Raw genomic sequence first — 23,789 nt, forward strand, 5'->3', positions numbered from 1 at the left:
AACAAAAATGTCTTATTTGTTTAATCTGCATGTCATGTTACCATTACACAACATTACAATATATCAGAAACCTCATGCAAAATGGACAGATGGCCTACATTTTATATACCAAATCAAAGAAAATGACCAGAAGGTTTAATAACAGGTAATAATTGTCAAATACTATTGATAAAAACTCTAAAATAGATCTTAAATAAATCTTAAATATTTTTGAAGTTAAACATGCAAATGTGCTATTAAATTATTGAAGTATTTACTTAAATCTCAGTGGCTACTTCAGATAAATAATAGGTCTAGGGGTTTCAGCTAACAAAAATGTTTAAAAACCCCTGCCATACATCAGTCGATCTGTGCAGCGTAACATGAACTCGAACACAACTAGCTTCAGTTTCGCATTAGCCTATGTAATTTTGTGAATTATCCATATCTTCTATAGTTGTATCATGCACTTACAAAACGATGGGCCGTTTTTATCCCATGCTGGGTAAATATTGGAGAGAACACACCGGTGGGCTAAAAATTACCCAAACAACCCAGCATTGGGTAATTTTTAACCCAGCGATGTGCTCTGTCCAATATTCAGCATGATTTAAAACAACCCAGAATGGTAAAATTATAGTATTGGAGGGAATTGTCATTTAATACAATGGTATGGCTGCGTAACCATATAGACATTGACCAATATCCATTAGTTGATTTGTGTTTTCACTGGTTGAGTATTGAATTTGTATATTTAAAATACCATTTGTAAAAGAAATTTGGGCCAATAACAAACAAACAAAAAAATATTGATTAAAACCTGTTTTAGAATCCTATAGACTATTGACAGATTCTCTTGATGTAGTGCGTCCCATGCTTATAAACATTGATATAAACTCACTTAGGGATAATTCACCCAAAAATGAAAATTCTGTCATAATTGACTCATCCTCATGTTGCTCCAGACCTGCATGAATTCCTCTCTTGATGAACACAAAAGAAAAAAAAATTGATAAATGATGATAAGCACACAGCTGGCAGAAACCATTCACTTAGTAGGACATAAATTAACAAAAGTATTGTAATAAATAATGATGAAGAAATTTGGATAAAATATGGTAAGCGGACAGTTGACGGTTACCATTGAATAGGCTTTATGCCCAGCTGCACCACCCCCCGAACCTCAGCCAGCTCCCCGCCTCCCGTCTGCCATTATTGGACAAACTGATTAACCTCAGTAGTCACAAACAAACTGATTAATCCAGGTGTGCCTGACCTCAGTAGTCACAACAACAATAATCAGACACACCTGGACCAATCAGCCCGTCCAACAATGGCAGACAGGAAACAAGGAGCCGGCCGAAGTCCAGGAAGTGCAGCTGGGCATAAAGTTATTCCATAGGAATGCTACTATGGAAGTCAATGGTTTCCACCAGCTGTGTGCTATTTATCAACATTTCTTTTGTGTTCATCAGAAAAAAAGAAATCCATACAGGGCCAAAACAACATGAGGATAAGAAAATTATAAAATAACATTTTTGTGCGAATTATCCAACAGAAAAGGTCTGATAACAAAATTGATTTGCTTTTGGAAATGTTCAAACATAAACAGCATCTATAGACCATTTCAAAAGATGCAAACAACACTGGTCCAGAAGCACTTCCTGTTTTCGTTTTTTAATACTAGATAAGCGTTGGGATAAAATAAACCAACAGAACAAATAAACCTGAATTAACTGAAGTTAAACAAAGATCTTAAAGATAATAATATATGTGAAATAAAAAAATAACTGTCACAAACTGTAACAGGAAGTGTTTCTGGACCAGTGTTGTTTACATCATTTGAACTGGTCTATACTGGCTTGCAACTGAAAACATAAATAGATTTTTAATAACTGCAAAATATTACTGATACTTAATCATAATGTTCCAAGGATTTCTAATTAGGCTATACTGTTTATGCAAGTAGTATATACAAAGCATTTTTGTTTGGCAGAGAATAAAACAAAGTAGTTAAACAAAAACAACTGTTTTATATTATATATTGTTGCTGTTACACGTTCATGAAGGCAGAGAAATTCAGCCTACATAAATAAGTTCACAAAACAGCCCTTTGACATTGAAAAATCTTTCATTCCTTCTATCCTAAGAGATTTCTATATAATTTTCTATTTGATACATTGGAAGCCCCTGTACAGTAAAAGAGGTAGACAGTGTGGCTAAAACTTACTCTTATGTAAATTCCACCTCAAAGAGCTTTTTTTTATAGTACAGTGGCAAACTAAGTGTGAGTTTCATTAAATGTTAGATATTTAATCTTACTATTGACTTAGGGCAAAGTCTTTTTAAAGATGTTGCATCACTGCAACACCTCCAGGTTTTGCTATAGTAAAACATGCACAAAGTTCCTCCCCCAGAGGATGTCATTCTTTAACAATTGACGATTGGCCCTTTTTACTGGAATGCGGGAGAGTGGCCACGCTGATCCCCCCATTCATATCAATACGAGTAAAACATCTTGGTAATATTAAATATATTTGCTTGGGGGGCACTGTAGCTCAATTGGTAGCACATTACATTAGCAATGCAACGGTCAGATGTGTAGGTTCAATCCCGAACAAATACTAAATAATTTTATAGACTGATGCACTGTAAGTCGCTTTGGATAAAACCATCTGCCAAATATAAATGTACCTAATGTATCATTTTTAGCATGAAATAAGAACTAGATTAGTGTGGCAACCTTGAATGACATCACTTCGGTTTGATGGACTATAAAATGCCAAAGATGAGCTCGGGGGAATAATCCTCATCTCCTATATGATGTTGGATCCTGATGGTGCATTGAATTATTAGAAACCATTTTAATCAATTTACTCTTTTATGTGCAAATACAAAAAGGGGTTATTAGAATATGAGAAAAGACATATAAAGATACATTTTATATATTGTTTTCTATATGCATTTATGTATAGTGTATACAATAGAAATTTAAGGGTCTTGTAGCAATCATTCCTAAAACAAATAAATACGATCACATCACAGACACACGATCCCTACTACCTCTATAGAGAGAACAGGATTGTATGATCATGATAGCAAAAAGAATAAAGAGCCAAATTAATTTCAGTTCAGATGAAAAACATTTTTCTTATTCACAATGCTTGTGCAAGCAGAAATTAAACAATGTTTCTTGTGTCGCTAACTTAAAACAAAAGCCACGTGCATCCAGGTGAAGAGCATGTAAAAAGAGACAGCTCATCACGTGCTGGTCCAGTATCAAAAGATCCCAAACTGGAAGAGGAGAATAAATTCTCTGTGAATTTTTAAAGCATCTCCATTGTCCTCTTGTATGTGAATGTTACAGACCCAAGCTGTGACATCTTTTGATCTTCCAGTCTTACTGACATTCAGCTGTACTCCCACCTGCTTCTAGACCCATAGTGAAACCATTACTGAGGCTCTTGGGACTGGGTGGGGTGGTGCTCAATGGTGAAGACTCGCATTTGCCTCCAGGCTCCACTGAGAAGCTCTTCTGGGGCACTCTGGGCCGAACCACAGGAGCTTTTGGGATGACGGAGGTCTGCCTGTGTCCCTCTGCTATGAGAGGCGGACGGGTGGGCATGGTTGCAGGTTTGGATTTATGGGGAGGATGGAGGGGAGGACTTGGGGACGATTGGACGTGAACAGCTCCGTCTTCAACCTGCTCAGAGTCTTCTTTGATGGGAACGGGCCCATTTTGAGAACCCAAGTTGTCTTCCTTCTTTATGTTACTCTGGCAACAGGTCTTGTCCGAGTTGGGCATCTCGCAACTGTCGGTCCGCCGCCGCGAGCCCTCGTGCATACGGCTTGTGGCGACCACAGCTTTCATAGCAGCCTAAAATAGAGTGATTCTGATTACTATGCACCAATACATAAGAGTCTAAAACAGAGTGACTCGGGATTGTTATGCACCAGTTCATAGCAGCCTAAAACAGAGTGACTCCGGATTGCTATGCACCAGTCCATAGCAGCCTAAAACAGAGTAACTCCTGATTGCAATGCACCAGTTCATAGCAGCCTAAAACAGAGTGACTCCAGATTGGTATGCACCAGTTTATAGGAGCCTAAAACAGAGTGACTCCGGATTGCTATGCACCAGTTCATAGGAGCCTAAAACAGAGTGACTCCAGATTGCTATGCACCAGTTCATAGCAGCCTAAAACAGAGTGACTCCAGATTGCTATGCACCAGTTCATAGGAGCCTAAAACAGAGTGACTCCAGATTGCTATGCACCAGTTCATTGCAGCCTAAAACAGAGTGACTCCAGATTGCTATGCACCAGTTCATTGCAGCCTAAAACAGAGTGACTCCGGATTGCTATGCACCAGTTCATAGCAACCTAAAACAAAGTGACTCCGAATTGCTTTGCACCAGTTCATAGGAGCCTAAAACAGAGTGACTCCTGATTGCTATGCACAAGTACATAGGAGCCTAAAACAGAGTGACTCCAGATTGGTATGCCCCAGTTTATAGGAGCCTAAAACAGAGTGACTCCGGATTGCTATGCACCAGTTCATAGGAGCCTAAAACAGAGTGACTCTGGATTACTATGCACCAGTTCATAGCAGCCTAAAATAGAGTGATTCCAGATTGTTATGCACCAGTTCATAGCAGCCTAAAACAGAGTGACTCCGGATTACTATGCACCAGTTCACAGGAGCCTAAAACAGAGTGACTCCTGATTGCTATGCACAAGTACATAGGAGCCTAAAACAGAGTGACTCCAGATTGCTATGCACCAGTTCATAGGAGCCTAAAACAGAGTGACTCCTGATTGCTATGCACCAGTTCATAGGAGTCTAAAACAGAGTTACTCCTGATTGCTATGCACCAGTTCATTGCAGCCTAAAACAGAGTGACTCCTGATTGCTATGCACCAGTTCATAGGAGTCTAAAACAGAGTTACTCCTGATTGCTATGCACCAGTTCATTGCAGCCTAAAACAAAGTGACTCCTGATTGCTATGCACCAGTTCATAGGAGTCTAAAACAGAGTTACTCCTGATTGCTATGCACCAGTTCATTGCAGCCTAAAACAGAGTGACTCCTGATTGCTATGCACCAGTTCATAGGAGTCTAAAACAGAGTTACTCCTGATTGCTATGCACCAGTTCATTGCAGCCTAAAACAGAGTGACTCCAGATTGCTATGCACCAGTTCATAGGAGCCTAAAACAGAGTTACTCCTGATTGCTATGCACCAGTTCATAGGAGTCTAAAACAGAGTTACTCCTGATTGCTATGCACCAGTTCATTGCAGCCTAAAACAGAGTGACTCCTGATTGCTATGCACCAGTTCATAGCAACCTAAAACAGAGTTACTCCAGATTGCTATGCACCAGTTCATAGCAACCTAAAACAGAGTTACTCCAGATTGCTATGCACCAGTTCACAGGAGTCTAAAACAGAGTGACTCTGGATTACCTTGTACAAAACAAGGATTCTTCAAATGTATGAAGAACATTATACATTAAATTTCTATCAGATTTACATTTTAGGTACTTATATTTAGCTGGACATCTGTGACAGACCTTCAGTTTGCGTCGAGCATTGAATTCTTGTAGTTTCCTCTGTGTTGTGTCCATGTGAGAGAAACGTGCTGCCTTTCCAAGCACCCATGGGTGCTCCAGGGCCTGCTTCACTGAAAGACGTTTATGAGGGTCCAACACTATGAGCTTACTTACCTACACACAACAGAAAAGAAACATTACTAACAGGTAATGGTAAGCAAGCCAGTTGACTGGACATGAGATGTTAGGAGATATTGTTTTCTCTCATCTGTTTGAAATCAATCTGTGATCCATCAACACCACTGCAAACAGGACAATAAGCAAAGCCTATAACACTGCTTTACCAGATGGATGGCAAAAGGACCCACCAAATCCTTTGCATTGAGGGAGACTTCATCCCACCAGGGGGAGACAAACTCATAGTCGCAGTTCAGAATGCGACTGTACATGTACTGGTCCCCCCTTGGATCGAAAAATGGTTCAAACCCGCACAGTCTAAAGGTGGAGACAATAAAAAAACACTTAATAATGTGGACAATGAGGCAGAGGGAAAACAACCAGAATAAAAAGAAAATTAAATTAAGCTAAGCATTCAAGAAATGTATATTTCATATATTTGTACTGTACATATTCACATATATTTTAATCAGCAATCTTCAATTCCAGATATCTCAGATTTCTGTCATTATATCAAGATGAATTGTTTTTCAATAAGCTAGATATTGTGTATTTTACATATATTGACTACTATACAGATTTAACATCCACTCATTTAAAAACATTCCAGTTTCATCTCTTCTTCTCACCTGGTTTGCACATTGCTGCTATAGCTTGCTTTTTATGATCTACATGGAATAATTTTTTTATTTAATCACTTCTAACACTGTTTTCTTATAATTAATTGCCCGTGTTGCATTTTTCGCAAGTATAATGAAAACGTGTCTGCTAAATAAATAAACATCAATGTAAATGCATTACTCACAGAATGTAAAGGATGACTCCCACCGACCACATGTCGACCTCTGGACCATACGGGTTTCCTCTGAGAATCTCAGGGGCTGAGTGGATACAGTATGCAGGAAATTAATACAAATATATTGACTAAATATATGGTCAGTGTTTGATAACCTGCACTGATTGCTTGCAGACGTCTGAATGACGTCTATTTTAAAAGAACATGTTGTGATCTAAAAATCAAAAATCAAAGGATGCTTAAACCATAATGCAACTATTGTCCTATCAGACTCACCGCAGTAACCAGGGGTCCCACACACTGTCTTCATTGTCACTTGCTCATCAATTATCTTAGACAGGCCAAAGTCCGCTGTGAGTGAATCAATACAATTCCATTAGTTACTGAAAGAGCTTTAGCCATGTCCCTGACACAATCATTTTGCTGCTCATTTGTCTTGCATGCAACATAATGGATACAATGGATTAATATATAAAAATATACCACTCTTACCTATCTTGAGAGGTGCATCTATTGACAAGTCAGCATAAAGAAGATTTTCTGGTTTGAGGTCTCTGTGAACAACTCCATTCTCATGTAAGTACTACATAGACACAAAACAGATGTATAAGGACTACAACACTGTTTGTGCACGTATACACACTTTCATACAAGAACGAACACTCACAATCCAGTTTATCCATTTGGTTTACCTAGAACATTAGATTTATTTAGAAGAATCTGGTGCAATGAACTTCCAACAATACACTGGAATTGAAAGGAATGTTTAAAGAGGTCATTTCACAAGACTTTTTTAAGAAGTAAAATAAATCTTTTGTGCCCCCAGAGTACGTATGTGAAGTTTTAGCTCAAAATATCATATATTTAATTTATTATAACATGTTAAAATTGCCACTTTGTAGGTGTGAGCAAAAATGTGTTGTTTATGGTTGTGTCCCTTTAAATGCAAATGAGCTGATGAAATGCAAACACCTATCGCCATGATGGTAATATGTTTAAATTGAAACTCAATTGTGCTGTCAATTATTTTCTGTCTTTCCCTCTGCACTAAATGGCAGTGCCGTGGTTGAATAGTGCAGATTAGGTAGTGCAGTAATATTATAATAAGATCCCCTTCTGACATCACAAGGGGAGCCAAATTTCAATTACCTATTTTTTCACATGCTTGCAGAGAATGGTTTACCAAAACTAAGTTACTGGGTTGTTCTTTTTCACATTTTATAGGATGATTGAAGCACTGGGGACCCAATTATACAACCCTATATCAGGCAAATACGTGACTATTTCACGTATGGACCAACGTGAAAATGTCACGTTTTGCCGCGTTTGAACGTGAGCATGTCACGCTTTTCTGTTTGTGTCACTGTCACGTATTGGTTACTCAACTTTTTTGTCCTATTTTCAAACCATTGTCTCTTTGGTTTAGGGTTAGATTTGGTGCTTGCGTTATATGTCACTTTAAGTATTTGTCACTTTAAGTATTGGTTTATAAAAAAAAAAGATACAAGACTTATTCTTTTATATTTTCTAAACTTTAACCAATTGTCGCCTGACGTTGGGGTTAGAGTTTGTTTAGGTAAGGATTTCATTTTATGTAAATCTAACCCTAAACCGAAGCGACAATGGTAAGAAATTAGGACAAAAAAGTTGAGTAACCAATACGTGACAGTGACACAAACAGAAAACGTGACATGCTCACGTTCAAACGCGGCAAAACGCGACATCCCCACGCCGGTCCACACGTGAAACAGTCACGTATTTGCGTGATATTGGGTTGAATTATACCACCCACACAAGGTTTCGTGATATAGTCACGTAAATTTTTGATTCTTTTTTCGTGATATTATCACGAATTTCCGCGTTTTTATGAATGAATTCCTGTTTTTGTGTGATTATCACTTATTGGTTACTCAACTGTTTTTTCCTATTTTCAAACCATTGTCGCTTCGGTTTAGGGTTAGATTTGGTGCTTGCATTAGAATGTCACTTTATATATTGGTTTATACTATTTTTTCTGATAAATTTTTTTACATGTCGCCTGGCGTTAGGGTTAAAGGTAGGGATGTCATTTTATGTAAATCTAACACTAAACCGAAGCAACAAGTGTAAGAAAACAGGACAAAACAGTTGAGCAACCAACACGTGACAATCACACGAAAACAGGAATTCGTTATACAATCACAAAAAAATGCGTAAATTCGTGATAATATCACGATAAAAAATATATATATGTACGTGCCTATATAGCAAAATTTCGTGAGACTGGGCTGAATTATAGCACTTAAACATGGAAAAATTCAGATTTTCATGATATGTCCCCTTTAAAACTTTTTAATTTAGTTTAGTAATTCATTAAATAATAAAAAAAAGTTAAAAATATAAAAGTTCATCTAGTATGCTATGTATATGCTTTTTGGAGCTTTAATATATTGACTGGGATGAAATTGGGGTTCATTAAATTATGGGAATTTTCATATTTGAGTGATCTATTCCTTTAAAACCAAGGTGTCCAGAATGTGTCATATACGCACACTTTAAGGTTAAATTAAGTCTATTTTAAAGATATCAAGGTTATATTATCACAGAATGTTTTTTTACATTAAATATGGGGATTTTATGTCAAAAATTAGAAATGACTTTAGCTGGATATTCACATGCAGGGTCACATTTTTCTTCAGCTCAGACACGACTCAGCACACTATCCCCGATTTACAGTAGCTTCTCTAATAGGTAATTTGTTATGTTGATTTAATTAATTACTCCTTTCATTTGTGAGTTAAGTCTCATTATGTCGCTCTAAGAGTCTGTTAGTGCATAACTGTGTATGACTGAATCAGTCCTGATGGAGTGTAGGTGGGTATGAGTTCATTGAAGCAGTCTGTTCTCTCTACACATTCACTTAAAACAGCCATCATCAAGCCCGAGACACACGCAGCGTTCAGGGTCTTCTCGCTCTTTAGATCAGCTGCCGCATTAATGCATCATCTCTGAGCCCCAGACGGAGTTTTCAGTGCTGCAAATTGCAGACTGTCTCTGGGATTTAAGGATCGATGGTGGAGCCCGAACCTTTCAGACCTGCTGTCGTCCCTGAAGAGGTTTTCTAGCACACAGAGATCACGGGTCGTTCTCCATTATCAAAGCACAGGCGCCTGCGAGCGGCACAGCGCTCTGATAAGTGCGGGGATGACTCATGCCGTGTCAGGCCGTGTTAATTAATTTTGTGTTCGCAGACGCAAGACAGATGTTGTTCCTTTAACACAATTCCAAAAATATACGAGCGCATCACGGTGGGCGGGGAGGGGGGAAGCGATGATTTCCTTTCAAACGTTAACCAGGCCGTTCGCTATGAATCTGAAGAAGTACAGGAAGTGTTTGGCAGATGACGGGGTGTTAATTGAAGGCGGCAGGAGTCACTTTTGTTTTTTAGCACATGACTCGTGTGGGACCTGGAGGTGAGACAACACCTCGTCTGAATAAAGAAGAGCTTCAGGAGATGTCATTCCGTTAATGTTTAATTATACATTCTTTGTAAAAAGATACAAAGCACACATGTTTATTTTAATGTAATAAAACCATAATGTCATTAAATAATTTATCACTTTCCTAAAAAGCTGTCATTTTTGCAATTTATGGAAATGCTTCTCTGAAAGTTGAAGGGATCGTTCACCCAAAAATCAAAATAATGTCATTAATGACTCACCCTCATGTCCGTTCATCTTCGAAACACAGATTAAGATGTTTTATATTTAATCCGAGAGTTTGTTGACCCTTCATTGAAAATCTAAGTACGGTATACTGTCCATGTCCAGAAAGGCCAGAAGGTCAGTTAGAATGTGTTGAAGCATCGAAAATACATTTTGGTCCAAAAATAACAAAAATTAAGGCTTTTTTCAGCATTGTCTTCTCTTCCGGTTCTGTTGGAAATGCATGCACGAGACTAAAGTCACGTGACTGCAGTGACGCGGCTGACGTGTTATCCTCAGACATGTTTGCGAAGGTTTTTTTTTACTTACAGCACACGTCTCCCTCAGACTGTAAACGAAGCTTGGGCACACAAAAAAAAAACAGCTGGGCGCAACACACAACACGTCAGCCGCATCACTACAGCCACGCGACTCCAGTCCCATGCACGCACCTCCAACCGAACCGGATGAGAAGGCAATGCTAAATAAAGTCTTAATTTTGTTATTTTTGGACCAAAATGCACCTTCAATGCCCCAACACACTCCAACTGAACCACTGATGTCACATGGACTACTTTGATGATGTTCAAAATACTTCGAAGATTTTCAATGAAGGGTCAGCAAGCTCTCAAAACACATTAAACCGTGTTCCGAAGATGAACGGAGGTCTTACCAGTTTGGAACGACATGAGGGTGAGCCATTAATGACATTATTTTCATTTTTTGGTGAACTATCCCTTTAAGGGTGCAGTGTGTACATTTTAGTGGCATCTAGTGGTGAGGTTGCGAATTGCAACCAATGGCTCAGTTAACTGCTCACCCATCGCATTTAAAACACATAGAGAAGCTACGGTAGCCACCACCAGACAAACATGTCATCTTCGGAGACAGCTTCGTAAAAGAAGTTTGTCCGTTAAGGGCTGCTGTAGAAATATGGCAGCACAAAATGGCGACTTCCATGTAAGGGGACCCTCGTTGTATGTAGATAAAAACGTCTCATTCTAAAGTAATAAAAACATAACGGTTCATTATTTCATTACATTTTGCATTTGTGTCAAGAGATCCTTTTAAAAATTACACACTGCACCTTTAAAGGTCACCTATTATGCAAAATCTACTTTTACAAAATGCTAGGACATATATGTGTGTTGACAGTGTGTGAACACAACTACCCTACAATGGAAAAAAATCCACCCACTACTTATTTTTAAATCTCCAATAAACCAAAGCAGTCTCATTCGACATGCTGTTTAAATGTGATGTCACGCTGATAAAGCTCCGCCCACTGACTGAGAGTCCTGTATTACCATAGTTTTCTCCCCAAGTGAGTTGTACGCTGTTCACCATATCTCAATAGTGAGATGCTATTCTCTCATACTGTATTCACAGGATCTATTTTAACTGAAAGCGCTCATTGTCTCTTTTGGCTAGGGAGTGAGGAGCAGTAGCTCATTTGCAATTATAGGTACAGCACATTTTTACTCCAACCCATTTGGCTTTAATAAATAATCTACGAGGTATTTTGAGTTGAAACTTCACAGACACATTCTGGGCACACCTTATATCTTGTAAAAAAGGGCATAATAGGTGCCCTTTAAAGGTGAGCTACTTGCAAACATGAAAGTCTTTTTGAACACAGGCTGGAGCATCTCCCAAATTCTAGTGTCCTTCCAAGTTATGAGAAGCCATAGAAAACATGGATTAAATGAATCCAATGTGCACGCCCAAAACAATATTCCTGAGATAAACCAGCGCATGTAGTCTCTGCATTGTTGCTCTATTGTCAGAAAGACGCCGCGGTTGCAGAACTGTTACATAACACAAACCCACACTCCTCCTGCTTAGGCAGATTAGAAAAGCTACAGAAAAAAATGCAATGTTTTTCCAGAGGAGATTATTTTTCACTAGCACACATCAGCTTACTCTACCATTCGCTTTTGAGTGACGACAAGGCTGACCCACATCTCCAAAGCCCTCCACTGTCAGTCCAACACTGGACATGTGTTTAGCCACGCCAATACGCGGACAGTAATCCTCTGGTTGAGGATACACAACTGCTCTGACCCATGGCACGTATCATCATATCCTGGTATTTGGTTATGTTACTTCAATCACAACATTATTTTTCTATATAAAACTTATTTATCCAATGGTATATGTTTGGGGCGGAGCTTTTTTCCTGTCAACCAATCAAAAACAAGGGGAGTGTATAAAAACATTTTAACATAATTTTTCATGATTGAGGAAGAAGCTAAGTGTTGTAAATGTCAGAATTTGTACACACACAGTACATTTTAATTATTTAAAAAGAGCCCTGTTTTCTCTAACATGTCCCCGATCGCCATTATTGCCTTTCAAGCACTTTACGGTAGCTTAAAAGCACAGCCATTTTATATCCCATGATACACTTGGTCTTACCGCCACAGCCTCCAGGATCTGTTTGATGACATGAGCTGCATCTCTCTCGCTGTAGTAACCTCTCTCCACAATTCTGAAACAACACAGACATCGCAAATCAGTTAAAATATCACACATTTAAACATTGCACATACATGGTGTACCATATGTTTAAAACACGAACAGCTGATGTTTAGGCGTGTGTGGGTGTCTGTGTGTATCTGGTAGCGTTTAGAGCTCTGTTTAGCAGTGTGTAGGCAAACACATCCTGCTTCTGCTCTGCACCAAACCCACTTAAACCAATTATCGGGAACTTGTTTATTTAATTATGTCTCGCTGTTGGGCAGAGGAACAGATAGATAGCCCACTGAGTCTTAAGAACTTGAGCTGTAAGACGTAGATGAAGAAGAAAGAATGAGATTCCTGTGCTCGTGTTCACATTATGATCTGAGGTGATAAACGTAAACCTCATTGTGTGTAGAAGAAGCTGTTTTCATTGGTCATTTGAGTTGTTTATTATCTCAGTTATGATTCATTGAAGTGATCACTTTGTCTTAGTTGTCTCCTAAACATACATGAGATACTTGTTGACATACAGCAAAAGTACACTCTTTAAAAAAGAGCAGCGGTACCCTTTTAAATATGTACCTAAAGGGTGCATAATAGTACCTCAAATGTGCGTATTGTTTCCCTTAAGGTACCCCAATGTAGTTATTGATACATCAAATTTATATATTGGTACCTCAAAGGTACAGATTGATACCACAAAAATGCTTATTGATACTTCGGTGGTACATTTCATACCTCAAAGGTTTGTTTTGATACCTCAGGTACAAACTGACACATCAAAAGTACATATTGGTATCTAAAATTTACATATTGATATCTCAAACGTATATATTGGTACTTGAAACTTGCATATTGGTACCTCAAAGGTGCATATTGATACTTCAAAGGTGCATATTGGTACCTCAAAGGGGAATATTGGTACCTCGAAGGTAAATATTGGTACCTCAAAGGGAAATATTGGTACCTCAAAGGGGAATATTGGTACCTCAAAGGGAAATATTGGTTCTTCGAAGGGGAATATTGGTACCTCAAAGGTGAATATTGGTACCTCAAAGGTGAATATTGGTACCTCAAAGGTGAATATTGGTACCTCAAAGGTGAATATTGATACCCCGGTGGCACATTTCATACCTCAAAGGTTTGTTTTGATACCTCAGGTACAAACTGACACATCAAAAGTACATATTGGTATCTAAAATTTACATATTGATATCTAAAACTTATATATTGGTACTTGAAACTTGCATATTGGTACCTCAAAGGTGCATATTGATACTTCAAAGGTGCATATTGGTACCTCAAAGGGGAATATTGGTACCTCGAAGGTAAATATTGGTACCTCAAAGGGAAATATTGGTACCTCAAAGGGGAATATTGGTACCTCAAAGGGAAATATTGGTTCTTCGAAGGGGAATATTGGTACCTCAAAGGTGAATATTGGTACCTCAAAGGTGAATATTGGTACCTCAAAGGTGAATATTGGTACCTCAAAGGTGAATATTGATACCCCGGTGGCACATTTCATACCTCAAAGGTTTGTTTTGATACCTCAGGTACAAACTGACACATCAAAAGTACATATTGGTATCTAAAATTTACATATTGATATCTAAAACTTATATATTGGTACTTGAAACTTGCATATTGGTACCTCAAAGGTGCATATTGATACTTCAAAGGTGCATATTGGTACCTCAAAGGGGAATATTGGTACCTCGAAGGTAAATATTGGTACCTCAAAGGGGAATATTGGTACCTCAAAGGGGAATATTGGTACCTCAAAGGGAAATATTGGTTCTTCGAAGGGGAATATTGGTACCTCAAAGGTGAATATTGGTTCCTCAAAGGTGAATATTGGTACCTCAAAGGTGAATATTGGTACCTCAAAGGTGAATATTGATACCCCGGTGGCACATTTCATACCTCAAAGGTTTGTTTTGATACCTCAGGTACAAACTGACACATCAAAAGTACATATTGGTATCTAAAATTTACATATTGATATCTAAAACTTATATATTGGTACTTGAAACTTGCATATTGGTACCTCAAAGGTGCATATTGATACTTCAAAGGTGCATATTGGTACCTCAAAGGGGAATATTGGTACCTCGAAGGTAAATATTGGTACCTCAAAGGGGAATATTGGTACCTCAAAGGGGAATATTGGTACCTCAAAGGGAAATATTGGTTCTTCGAAGGGGAATATTGGTACCTCAAAGGTGAATATTGGTTCCTCAAAGGTGAATATTGGTACCTCAAAGGTGAATATTGATACCTCGGTGGCACATTTCATACCTCAAAGGTTTGTTTTGATACCTCAGGTACAAACTGACACATCAAAAGTACATATTGGTATCTAAAATTTACATATTGATATCTCAAACGTATATATTGGTATTTGAAACTTGCATATTGGTACCTCAAAGGTGCATATTGATACTTCAAAGGTGCATATTGGTACCTCAAAGGGGAATATTGGTACCTCGAAGGTAAATATTGGTACCTCAAAGGGGAATATTGGTACCTCAAAGGGAAATGTTGGTTCTTCGAAGGGGAATATTGGTACCTCAAAGGAGAATATTGGTACCTCAAAGGAGAATATTGGTACCTCAAAGGTGAATATTGATACCTCGGTGGCACATTTCATACCTCAAAGGTTTGTTTTGATACCTCAGGTACAAACTGACACATCAAAAGTACATATTGGTATCTAAAATTTACATATTGATATCTCAAACGTATATATTGGTACTTGAAACTTGCATATTGGTACCTCAAAAGTGCATATTGATACTTCAAAGGTGCATATTGGTACCTCAAAGGTGCATATAGATACTTCAAAAGGTGCATATTGGTACCTCAAAGGGGAATATTGGTACCTCGAAGGTAAATATTGGTACCTAGAAGGGGAATATTGGTACCTCAAAGGTGAATATTGGTACCTCAAAGGTGAATATTGGTACCTCAAAAGTGCATATTTGGTACTTCATAGGGGAATATTGGTACCTCAAAGGAGAATATTGGTACCTCGAAGGGGGATATTGGTACCTCAAAGGTGAATATTGGTAACTCAAAGGAGAATATTGGTACCTCGAAGGGGGATATTGGTACCTCAAAAGTGCATATTGGTACTTCATAGGGGAATATTGGTACCTCAAAGGAGAATATTGGTACCTCAAAGGGGGATATTGGTACCTCAAAAGTGCATATTGGTACTTCAAAGGGGAATATTGGTACCTCAAAGAGAAATATTGGTTCTTTGAAGGGAAATATTGGTACCTCAAAGGAGAATATTGGTACCTAAAAAGTGCATATTGGTACTTCAAAGGAGAATATTGGTACCTCAAAGGAGAATATTGGTACCTCGAAGGGGGATATTGGTACCTCAAAAGTGCATATTGGTACTTCAAAGGAGAATATTGGTACTTTCAAGGAGAATATTGGTACCTCGAAGGTAAATATTGGTACTTCAAAGATGAATATTGGTACCTCAAAAGTGCATATTGGTACTTCAAAAGGGAATATTGGTACCTTAAAGGAGAATATTGGTACATAGAAGGTAAATATTGGTACCTCAACGAGGAATATTGGTTCCCCGAAGGTAAATATTGGGACCTCGAAGGGGGATATTGGTACCTCGAAGGGGGAAAATGGTACCTCAAAGGGAGAGGAATATTGGTACCTTGAAGGTAAATATTGCTAGCCTGGGTGCCAGCCGATCTTAGCCCCGCACACAACATTTTGAGAAACGGGAAGATCGGTCTGTGGTTTCACCGTTGAGGAGCTACTATGCGAGTCCCAAAACTGGCCGACGAATCAAATTGTCAGGGCGGGGTTTATACGATGATGGACAGATGATCAGTAACGTAAATCAACCACATCACCAAAGAGCGTGTGTGTTGAATCTGTTGTTTACAACGAAATGGCTGCCGCGGTAGAAATCAGATGTGTGGATTCTGACATTGAGTCTGTTCTAAAAGATATCGACAGAGCATTGATTTTAAAAGAAGAACAGAGAAACGCGAGCAAAGCATTTGTTGATGTTTTTGCCGTCCTTCCTACGGGATTCGACAAAAGTTGTCGCACTTATCAAGTTAAAGAAGCAACTGAAATGGGTATCACGGCGATGCAACTCGGTGTGCACGACGAGATGGATATAATTAGCGGTCGTGGCCAGCTTCTTTTCGGAAGCCGGGAATCGTGGAGGGACATGCTAGGCTCCGATATTTTTCAAGCAAACGTAATGGGTATCGTCGTGGATGAAATTCAACTAATGTACAAATGGTAAGATATAGTCTTATTGTATGACTTAATGTGATATAAATTAAATGTTGTAAACATAGTAGGTGTTGATGTACGTTCGCTAACTCAGACTTGTAGTGTGTGTCAATGTAGCGAAAATAACTAGCAGTTCGGTCAAGCTGCAAATACGTAATTTCAACAAACGTCTCACACCCCGTTGCTCTGATTGGTTGTAGGTCTATCCAATTGAGTGCAGAGGCATTTTTCGGTTGAGACACGCCTCATAATTATAGCTCAATGGAGCGGTATCAGACTCAAATTCTGACTAGAATTGAGTATGACAACGTCCGGCTAAAATATTGGTACCTCGAAGGAGAAAATTGGTACCTCAAAGGGAAATATTGGTACCTTGAAGGGGAATATTGGTACCTTGAAGGTAAATATTGGTACCTCAAAGAGGAATATTAGTATGGGGTTCTTTTGAGCCAAAATTAAGTCGACATGCTATCTGTGTATGCTATGTGTTGTCTTCCATGTCTATGTGTCTGTTTACTGTCTGTATCCATGTCTGTCTGTCTATGCTATGTGTCGTCTTCCATGTCTATGTGATTGCCCACATGACTCAACCCTTGTCCGTGTCAACTCAACCCACTCCCGTCATCCTTCCCTGCTGTTCGACTGTGTCATCTTGCTGTGTCAATGCGGCATGCGTCATGACTATGTGACGTTTTCCTCTGTCGTTACCATGTGTTGTTACTATGCGTTGTTTCCCTCTGTCGTTACCATGCGCTGTTTCCCTCTGTCGTTACCATGCGTCTTTTCCCTCTATCATTACCATGTGTTGTTACTATGCGTTGTTTCCCTCTGTCGTTACCATGCGTTGTTTCCCTCTGTCGTTACCATGCGTCGTTTCCCTCTGTCGTTACCATGCGTTGTTTCCCTCTATCATTACCATGTGTTGTTACTATGCGTTGTTTCCCTCTGTCGTTACCATGTGTCATTACTATGCGTTGTTTTCCTCTGTCGTTGCCATGTGTCATTACTATGCGTTGTTTCCCTCTGTCGTTACCATGTGACGTTACTATGCGCTGTTTCCCTCTATCGTTACCATGTGTTGTTACTATGCGTTTTTTCCCTCTGTCGTTACCATGTGTCGTTACTATGCGTTGTCTCCCTCTGTCGTTACCATGTGTCGTTACTATGCGTTGTTTCCCTCTGTCGTTACCATGTGGCGTTACTATGCGTCGTTTTTGCTTTTGCTAAATGACGTGCAATTCTGGTTGAAAAGTGATGTCTTTCCAAGGGTTTAACCTCATTTTAAGAATGTACTATATCATATATTAATTATACTATTATTATTAGGCTAACGCATAGTAACGTCACATGGTAACGACAGAGGGAAACAACGCATAGTAACAACACATGGTAACGACAGAGGGAAACAACACATAGAAACAACACATGGTAACGACAGGGGGAAACTACGCATTGTAACGACAGAGGGAAACAACGCATAGTCATGACGCATGCCGCATTGACACAGCAAGACGACACAGTCAAACAGCAAGGAAAGACGACAGGAGACATGCATAGCATAGACAGACAGACATGGACACAGACAGTAAACAGACACATAGACAAGGAAGACGACACATAGCATACACAGATAGCATGTCGACTTAATTTTGGCACAAAAGGAACCCCATATATTGGTACCTCAAAGGGGAATATTGGTACCACGAAGGGCAATATTGGTACCTCAAAGGGGAATATTGGTACATCGAAGGTTTTCTGAAGCTCTCCGACCGAAAATCGTGCAAGCCAACTTAATAAACTTCATTAAATGCGACAGAACTCTTGTAAAGACAAATGTTTAAATATAAACACACATCACTAGACAGTAAGGGAACACAATCTACTCAATATTTAAAATAATAATATTTATATAAAATTGTAAAAAAATATATATATTTAAAATTTAATTATATTCCTCCAATTTTATGCTCAGATATGTAAGAAAATAATGACAGCATTTTTCACAATGTACTGCTTAAAAAATAAGTCAGAAAGATGTTGATTTTGCCCGTTGTTGAGTAACAGCTGTGAATGATCACAACGCGCTTAACAGCAACGTCACAGGAAAATAAGTGAACAGTTCCCCAATGTGAAGTGAGCTAAAATCCTTACCAGTGCCCGAACCTGCATACACGATATACTAATTCACAAACGCGGGAGCTAGGGAACGAATTAAAACACAGGGAAAATGTGCAGAGCAGTGGGTCCCCAGAAACAGATTTGAAAGCCACTGGCTAAGATAATTTTGTCTATGAAAATTTTTTATAAGAAATTTTCAAGTTCATATTGAAACATTTGATTTTTAAATGCAGATTTTTATATCATGACAAATCCGAGAACAATTATAAAAGAGAGAAACAAAGAAAAAAAAAACTGATAAGCATTACACTAAAGAGATAAAGTCTTGGTTTGCTTTTCCATAATCTTATTAAGATCTCATTTGTAATTTTTCTTCCTCATGGAATCAATATTTGAGGGTCAAAAGATTATCTAAGCTGCGATGAAACCATTACTTGATCTGAAAATGAACATCACAAATATTGATTCACATGTGTAACATCTTTTCTTCATTGCCTGTGATTGATGCACATCATACCTGTCAAAGAGTTCACCACCTGTGACCAGCTCAAGTATGAGGAAGATCTCCGTCTCCGTCTCAAAGATTTCTTTTAAACGAATCTGAAACAGACAGAGCAAGAACCCAATAAATATATGAGAGCAACCCTATCCGTATATTTTGCCTCTGACTTCATGGAAAATAACATTAACATGAAACATTTTATAACAGTGTGAATGGCAATTCACAGCGCATTGGAGAGAACATTCATCTTACGATGTTTGGATGAGAAAGACGCAGCAGGACTCCAATCTCTGTCCTCACTATTTTCTTGTCGATCTGAGTTGACAACATGATGAAACACCAGATTAAATTACCATTATGGAGTTTGGGAAATATGAATATGATACTATAAGGGGACAAATTGATTTACCGTTTTTTTCAGGACCTTAACAGCGTAAGGTTTCTCAGTTTGCTTCTCTTCACAGCGAAACACAACTGACGTCGCACCCCTGGTAGCAAATTCAAAAGAAAACTTCTTATTAAAAAAATTAATCCCAAATAATGGCATCAAAACACAAGCACATACAAAGGACAAAATGTGAATCCAGCGCAAGGGTTTAAAGGAACCAACTATTTTGATTAAAAAAAAGGGCCTGGCATTTCACGACTGTGACCTCCACGGTTCACCAAATGATGGAGATCTCAAATGTTTTACCTCCCCCAACATCTCTCTTACTGTATATGGCCATGCATCTCTATAGCAACTCAGTCAGACAACCTTGCAACCGGCATTTTTTATGAGACAGAAACCTAATACCTAATTGAAAGCTAATGATTTAATGACAGTATATAGTAGTCAAATTGTATATAGTAGTAGTGATATGTAATTCTGTTGTTTTCTCTCTGATCTTTCTATGACTCATACGAAGCCCATCATCTGATCATCAGGCAATCACCATCTGCTGCCTTGTTATCCAACTTTAACACTTCACCAGATCTGTGTCTTCACCATCACACACTAACATCGAAGCATACACACACAACCAGTATATGTCAGAGCGGGTTACATTTAATCCTGCCACGCACGCTCCCACATCTGAAACTCCCTGGATGTCCTTCTCAGTGCCGAATTGCACACCAGAACACACAGCCATGATGTGACTGAAGTCAGGTGACAACATTTTGCATCCCACTGTAGCCTACATCCTGGGAGGTAAAGATGACATTTTGAAGCACTTGCTGACATTTACAAAGATTAGGTGCTTACTAAGTGTGCTCAATTAAGTGCATTATAATTAGTTTACTACAGGAAGATTAAATTTGAGCTCAATTAGTTTAGAAATCAGCCATCCTTGCAACAATTACACCCAACAAACAAGCACTTCAACATAAGCTGTTTTACAGCACGAAACCATAAACAAACACGTTTTTACAATTTAAAAACTTTAAAAACAAAAAGTTGCGCTTACTCATGCATTAACACTACAACAACAACATAACCATGGTAAAGTGGGACCATACTGACCTGCCCAATTCTGGGCCCATGTTGTAGAAATCCTCTACTGTCGCGTCTCGGCGCGAGCCATCGACCCAGTACTCCACCGAGCACGCGCCGGACCGAGAGGTGGGCATGATGAAGGCTCTTCTGCTGTAACAATGAATGCAATTAACCCCTTAGATTAGGGAAGAACATAAAAGACGACCACAGTGCCAGCTTGAGCTGGGTTATGGTTGATGTTTATTAGTCCGTTCCTCTGTGGTTTAAAATGTCCAGGCTTTCATTTCCGTCTGAGCGCGCGTATTACAAGTCAGACCAAACACCGAAGCATCACTGCGGGTTCAAGTTGATCTCCAAATATGAGCTGTTCGTAAGCGATCTAGTATGTTGACAAAATGTAGTCAATCTGTTGGGGTGGTCTTGATCAAAACAATAAGCAAAAGTGGATCTTCAGCTTCCAAAGGGCCTCGTAGGGTGAATCAGGACAAAATCCATCGCCAAACCTCCCATGTAACGTTCATAATCCTGCAAACACAACCAGAGGCTTGAGTATCACACGCGTGATAAGCGACGCTTTGCTTGTCAGGTCCACGAATGGACGCAAACAATAAAATCAAAAGATCTGCTCCTTATTTATCAGATGATTCCCATATAGCAGATGGGATTTGTGAATTAGCAGGGTGAAGAGGAAGTACATGTCGTTTCTGATGTAAATCTCGCTGCTGTTTGCGCTGGTGAGAGCATGAGGAGGAAAGGAGGGAGGGAGGGGGTCTGGCACAAATACACACCCATCAGCCTTCTCCCAATCACTATGGGTTGAAACTAGGAAACCGGAATATTCAATTGCAGTAACGAATGTGCATCTGATACAACGATTGAATCATCTTACATATAAAACGTATTATTTGCTTCCTGTCAGTACGTATATACGCACGTGAACGTCTAGACGTGGTCGTTTCAGCACCTCGGACAGCTCTGCTCGTGTCAGGAATTATCATTTATAATAAAATAAATACACAAGAGGGATTTTATCCTAGCAAAAGATAGTTTGTTGGTGTTAACATATTTAATAGCAATCATTAAACAATTTTTTTTGGCTAATTGTGATAATTTGGTTTTGTTGTAAACGTAAAGCTTTAAGGTATACAGATGTGTTCACGCATAAGAAGAAAAATAAATAATTTCCGTAGCAGCCACAAAAAATAGGACCGCGTGCACGCGACAGAAGGCGTGTCACGAGACACTGTTGTTTTCAGAGACAGAAGGCACGTGATGCACTGTTAGTTAAGTGAAATCTCACTCACACGAATCACGATGATAACACACATTTCGAGCATGACATCAGCGCATACGTGCGAGAAAAGGTGTAAATGATTAAATGTGTCGAATATCACAGGAATATATATTTGTGTAGCTGCTTACAATAGAAAGTTAATAATTGTTTATACGTCAGATGCTTTTTAAAAAGGGAAAACATTGTATTATTTTTTATTCATCAAATTCCCATGTGTATGGCTAAATTAAGATGTACAGTACAGTGTTGTCAGATGGGCATGTTGGGGCTATTCTCTAAGGTTGCTAAGCAGTGCAATATCTAAAAACACTACAAACAGTTCAGCCCAAAATTATATATTTTTCTCACATTCACGCTTTTCCAAAAAGTACAGATTGCTGTCTAGCTCTAAAATTAGTAATTTTAAATATAAGAAGGAAAAAGGAGTGGTGGTGAAAGAAACAAGAAAAGAAAGTCATTTATACCGAAATTATATCATAAACTTTGATAAAACAATGCTCGCATACATTATCTTTGCATTATCTTACGTTGCATTGTGTTATGTATTATGTAGACAAATATTTGGTTGCTGTCTAGCTATAAAATTACAAAATGCAACATATAAAGTATCATTAATGTAGCTCAAATGTCAACTACACAGTGAGGAAAAAATAAGTATTTGAAAACCCTGCTGTTTTGCAAATTCTCTCACTTAGAAATCATGGAGGGGTCTGAAATTGTCATCGTAGGTGCATGTCCACTGTGAGAGACATAATCTAAAAACAAAACAGAAATCACAACATATGATTTTTTTACTACCTATTTGTATGATACAACTGCAAATAAGTATGTGAACCCCTGTCTATCAGCTAGAATTCTGAACCTCAAAGACCTGTTAGTCTGACTTTAAAATGTTCACCTCCACTCCATTTATTATCCTAAATTAGATGCACCTGTTTGAGGTCGTAAGCTGCATAAAGACACCTGTCCACCCCATACAATCAGTAAGAATCCAACTACTTACATGGCCAAGACCAAAGAGCTGTCCAAAGACGCTAGAGACAAAATTGTACACCTCCACAAGGCTGGAAAGGGCTACGGGGAAATTGTCAAGTAGCTTGGTGAAAAAAGGTCCACCGTTGGAGCAATCATTAGAAAATGGAAGAAGCTAAACATGAGCCCAGAACTACACAGGAGGAGCTGGTCAATGACCTGAAAAGAGCTGGGACCACCGTTTCCAAAGTTACTGTTGGTAATACACTAAGACGTCATGGTGTGAAATCATGCATGGCACGGAAGGTTCCCCTGCTTAAACCAGCACATGTCCAGGCCCGTCTTAAGTTTGCCAATGACCATTTGGATGATCCAGAGGAGTCATGGGAAAAAGTCATGTGGTCAGATGAAAACAAAATAGAACTTTTTGGTAATAATTCCACTAAATGTGTTTGGATGAAGAAGAATGATGAGTAACATCCCAAGAACAACA

The 23,789-nt window shown here is 38.7% G+C and overlaps 1 protein-coding gene across 2 annotated transcripts; it reads right to left on the reverse strand.

Annotated features, from left to right (window-relative positions):
* Window positions 1–12: 12 nt before the first annotated feature.
* On the reverse strand, window positions 13–21,887 carry LOC129427946 (calcium/calmodulin-dependent protein kinase type IV). 2 transcript variants are annotated; one of them, XM_055184763.2, is made up of 11 exons: window positions 21,058–21,887; window positions 19,963–20,041; window positions 19,806–19,868; window positions 19,569–19,651; window positions 12,605–12,677; window positions 6,996–7,086; window positions 6,780–6,854; window positions 6,513–6,588; window positions 5,899–6,025; window positions 5,552–5,704; window positions 13–3,856 (listed from the first exon to the last, which is right to left on the reverse strand). In XM_055184763.2, exons 1-11 carry the CDS (start codon window positions 21,162–21,164, stop codon window positions 3,380–3,382), a joined length of 1,404 nt encoding a protein of 467 aa, XP_055040738.2. In that variant the 5' UTR covers window positions 21,165–21,887; the 3' UTR covers window positions 13–3,379. The 2 variants fall into 2 exon arrangements, with proteins under 2 accessions (XP_055040738.2, XP_055040739.2); XM_055184764.2 differs by lacking the exons at window positions 19,806–19,868; window positions 19,963–20,041 and having other exon boundaries at window positions 21,058–21,190.
* Window positions 21,888–23,789: the final 1,902 nt, after the last annotated feature.

The sequence above is a fragment of the Misgurnus anguillicaudatus genome, chromosome 14 (genome assembly GCF_027580225.2).
Source record: "Misgurnus anguillicaudatus chromosome 14, ASM2758022v2, whole genome shotgun sequence".
Classification (NCBI taxonomy): domain Eukaryota; kingdom Metazoa; phylum Chordata; class Actinopteri; order Cypriniformes; family Cobitidae; genus Misgurnus; species Misgurnus anguillicaudatus.

What these genes read in the sequence shown, in the direction of transcription:
- LOC129427946 (XM_055184763.2), bottom strand. Translation starts at nt 21,164, where the DNA reads ATGCCCACCTCTCGGTCCGGCGCGTGCTCGGTGGAGTACTGGGTCGAT. An exon ending in GGTGGTGAACTCTTTGACAG is followed by an intron (nt 12,678 to 19,568) that starts GTATGATGTGCA and finishes GTGTTGTTTCAG; the next exon opens with AATTGTGGAGAGAGGTTACT. An exon ending in CCCTCAATGCAAAGGATTTG is followed by an intron (nt 5,705 to 5,898) that starts GTGGGTCCTTTT and finishes TGTTGTGTGTAG; the next exon opens with GTAAGTAAGCTCATAGTGTT.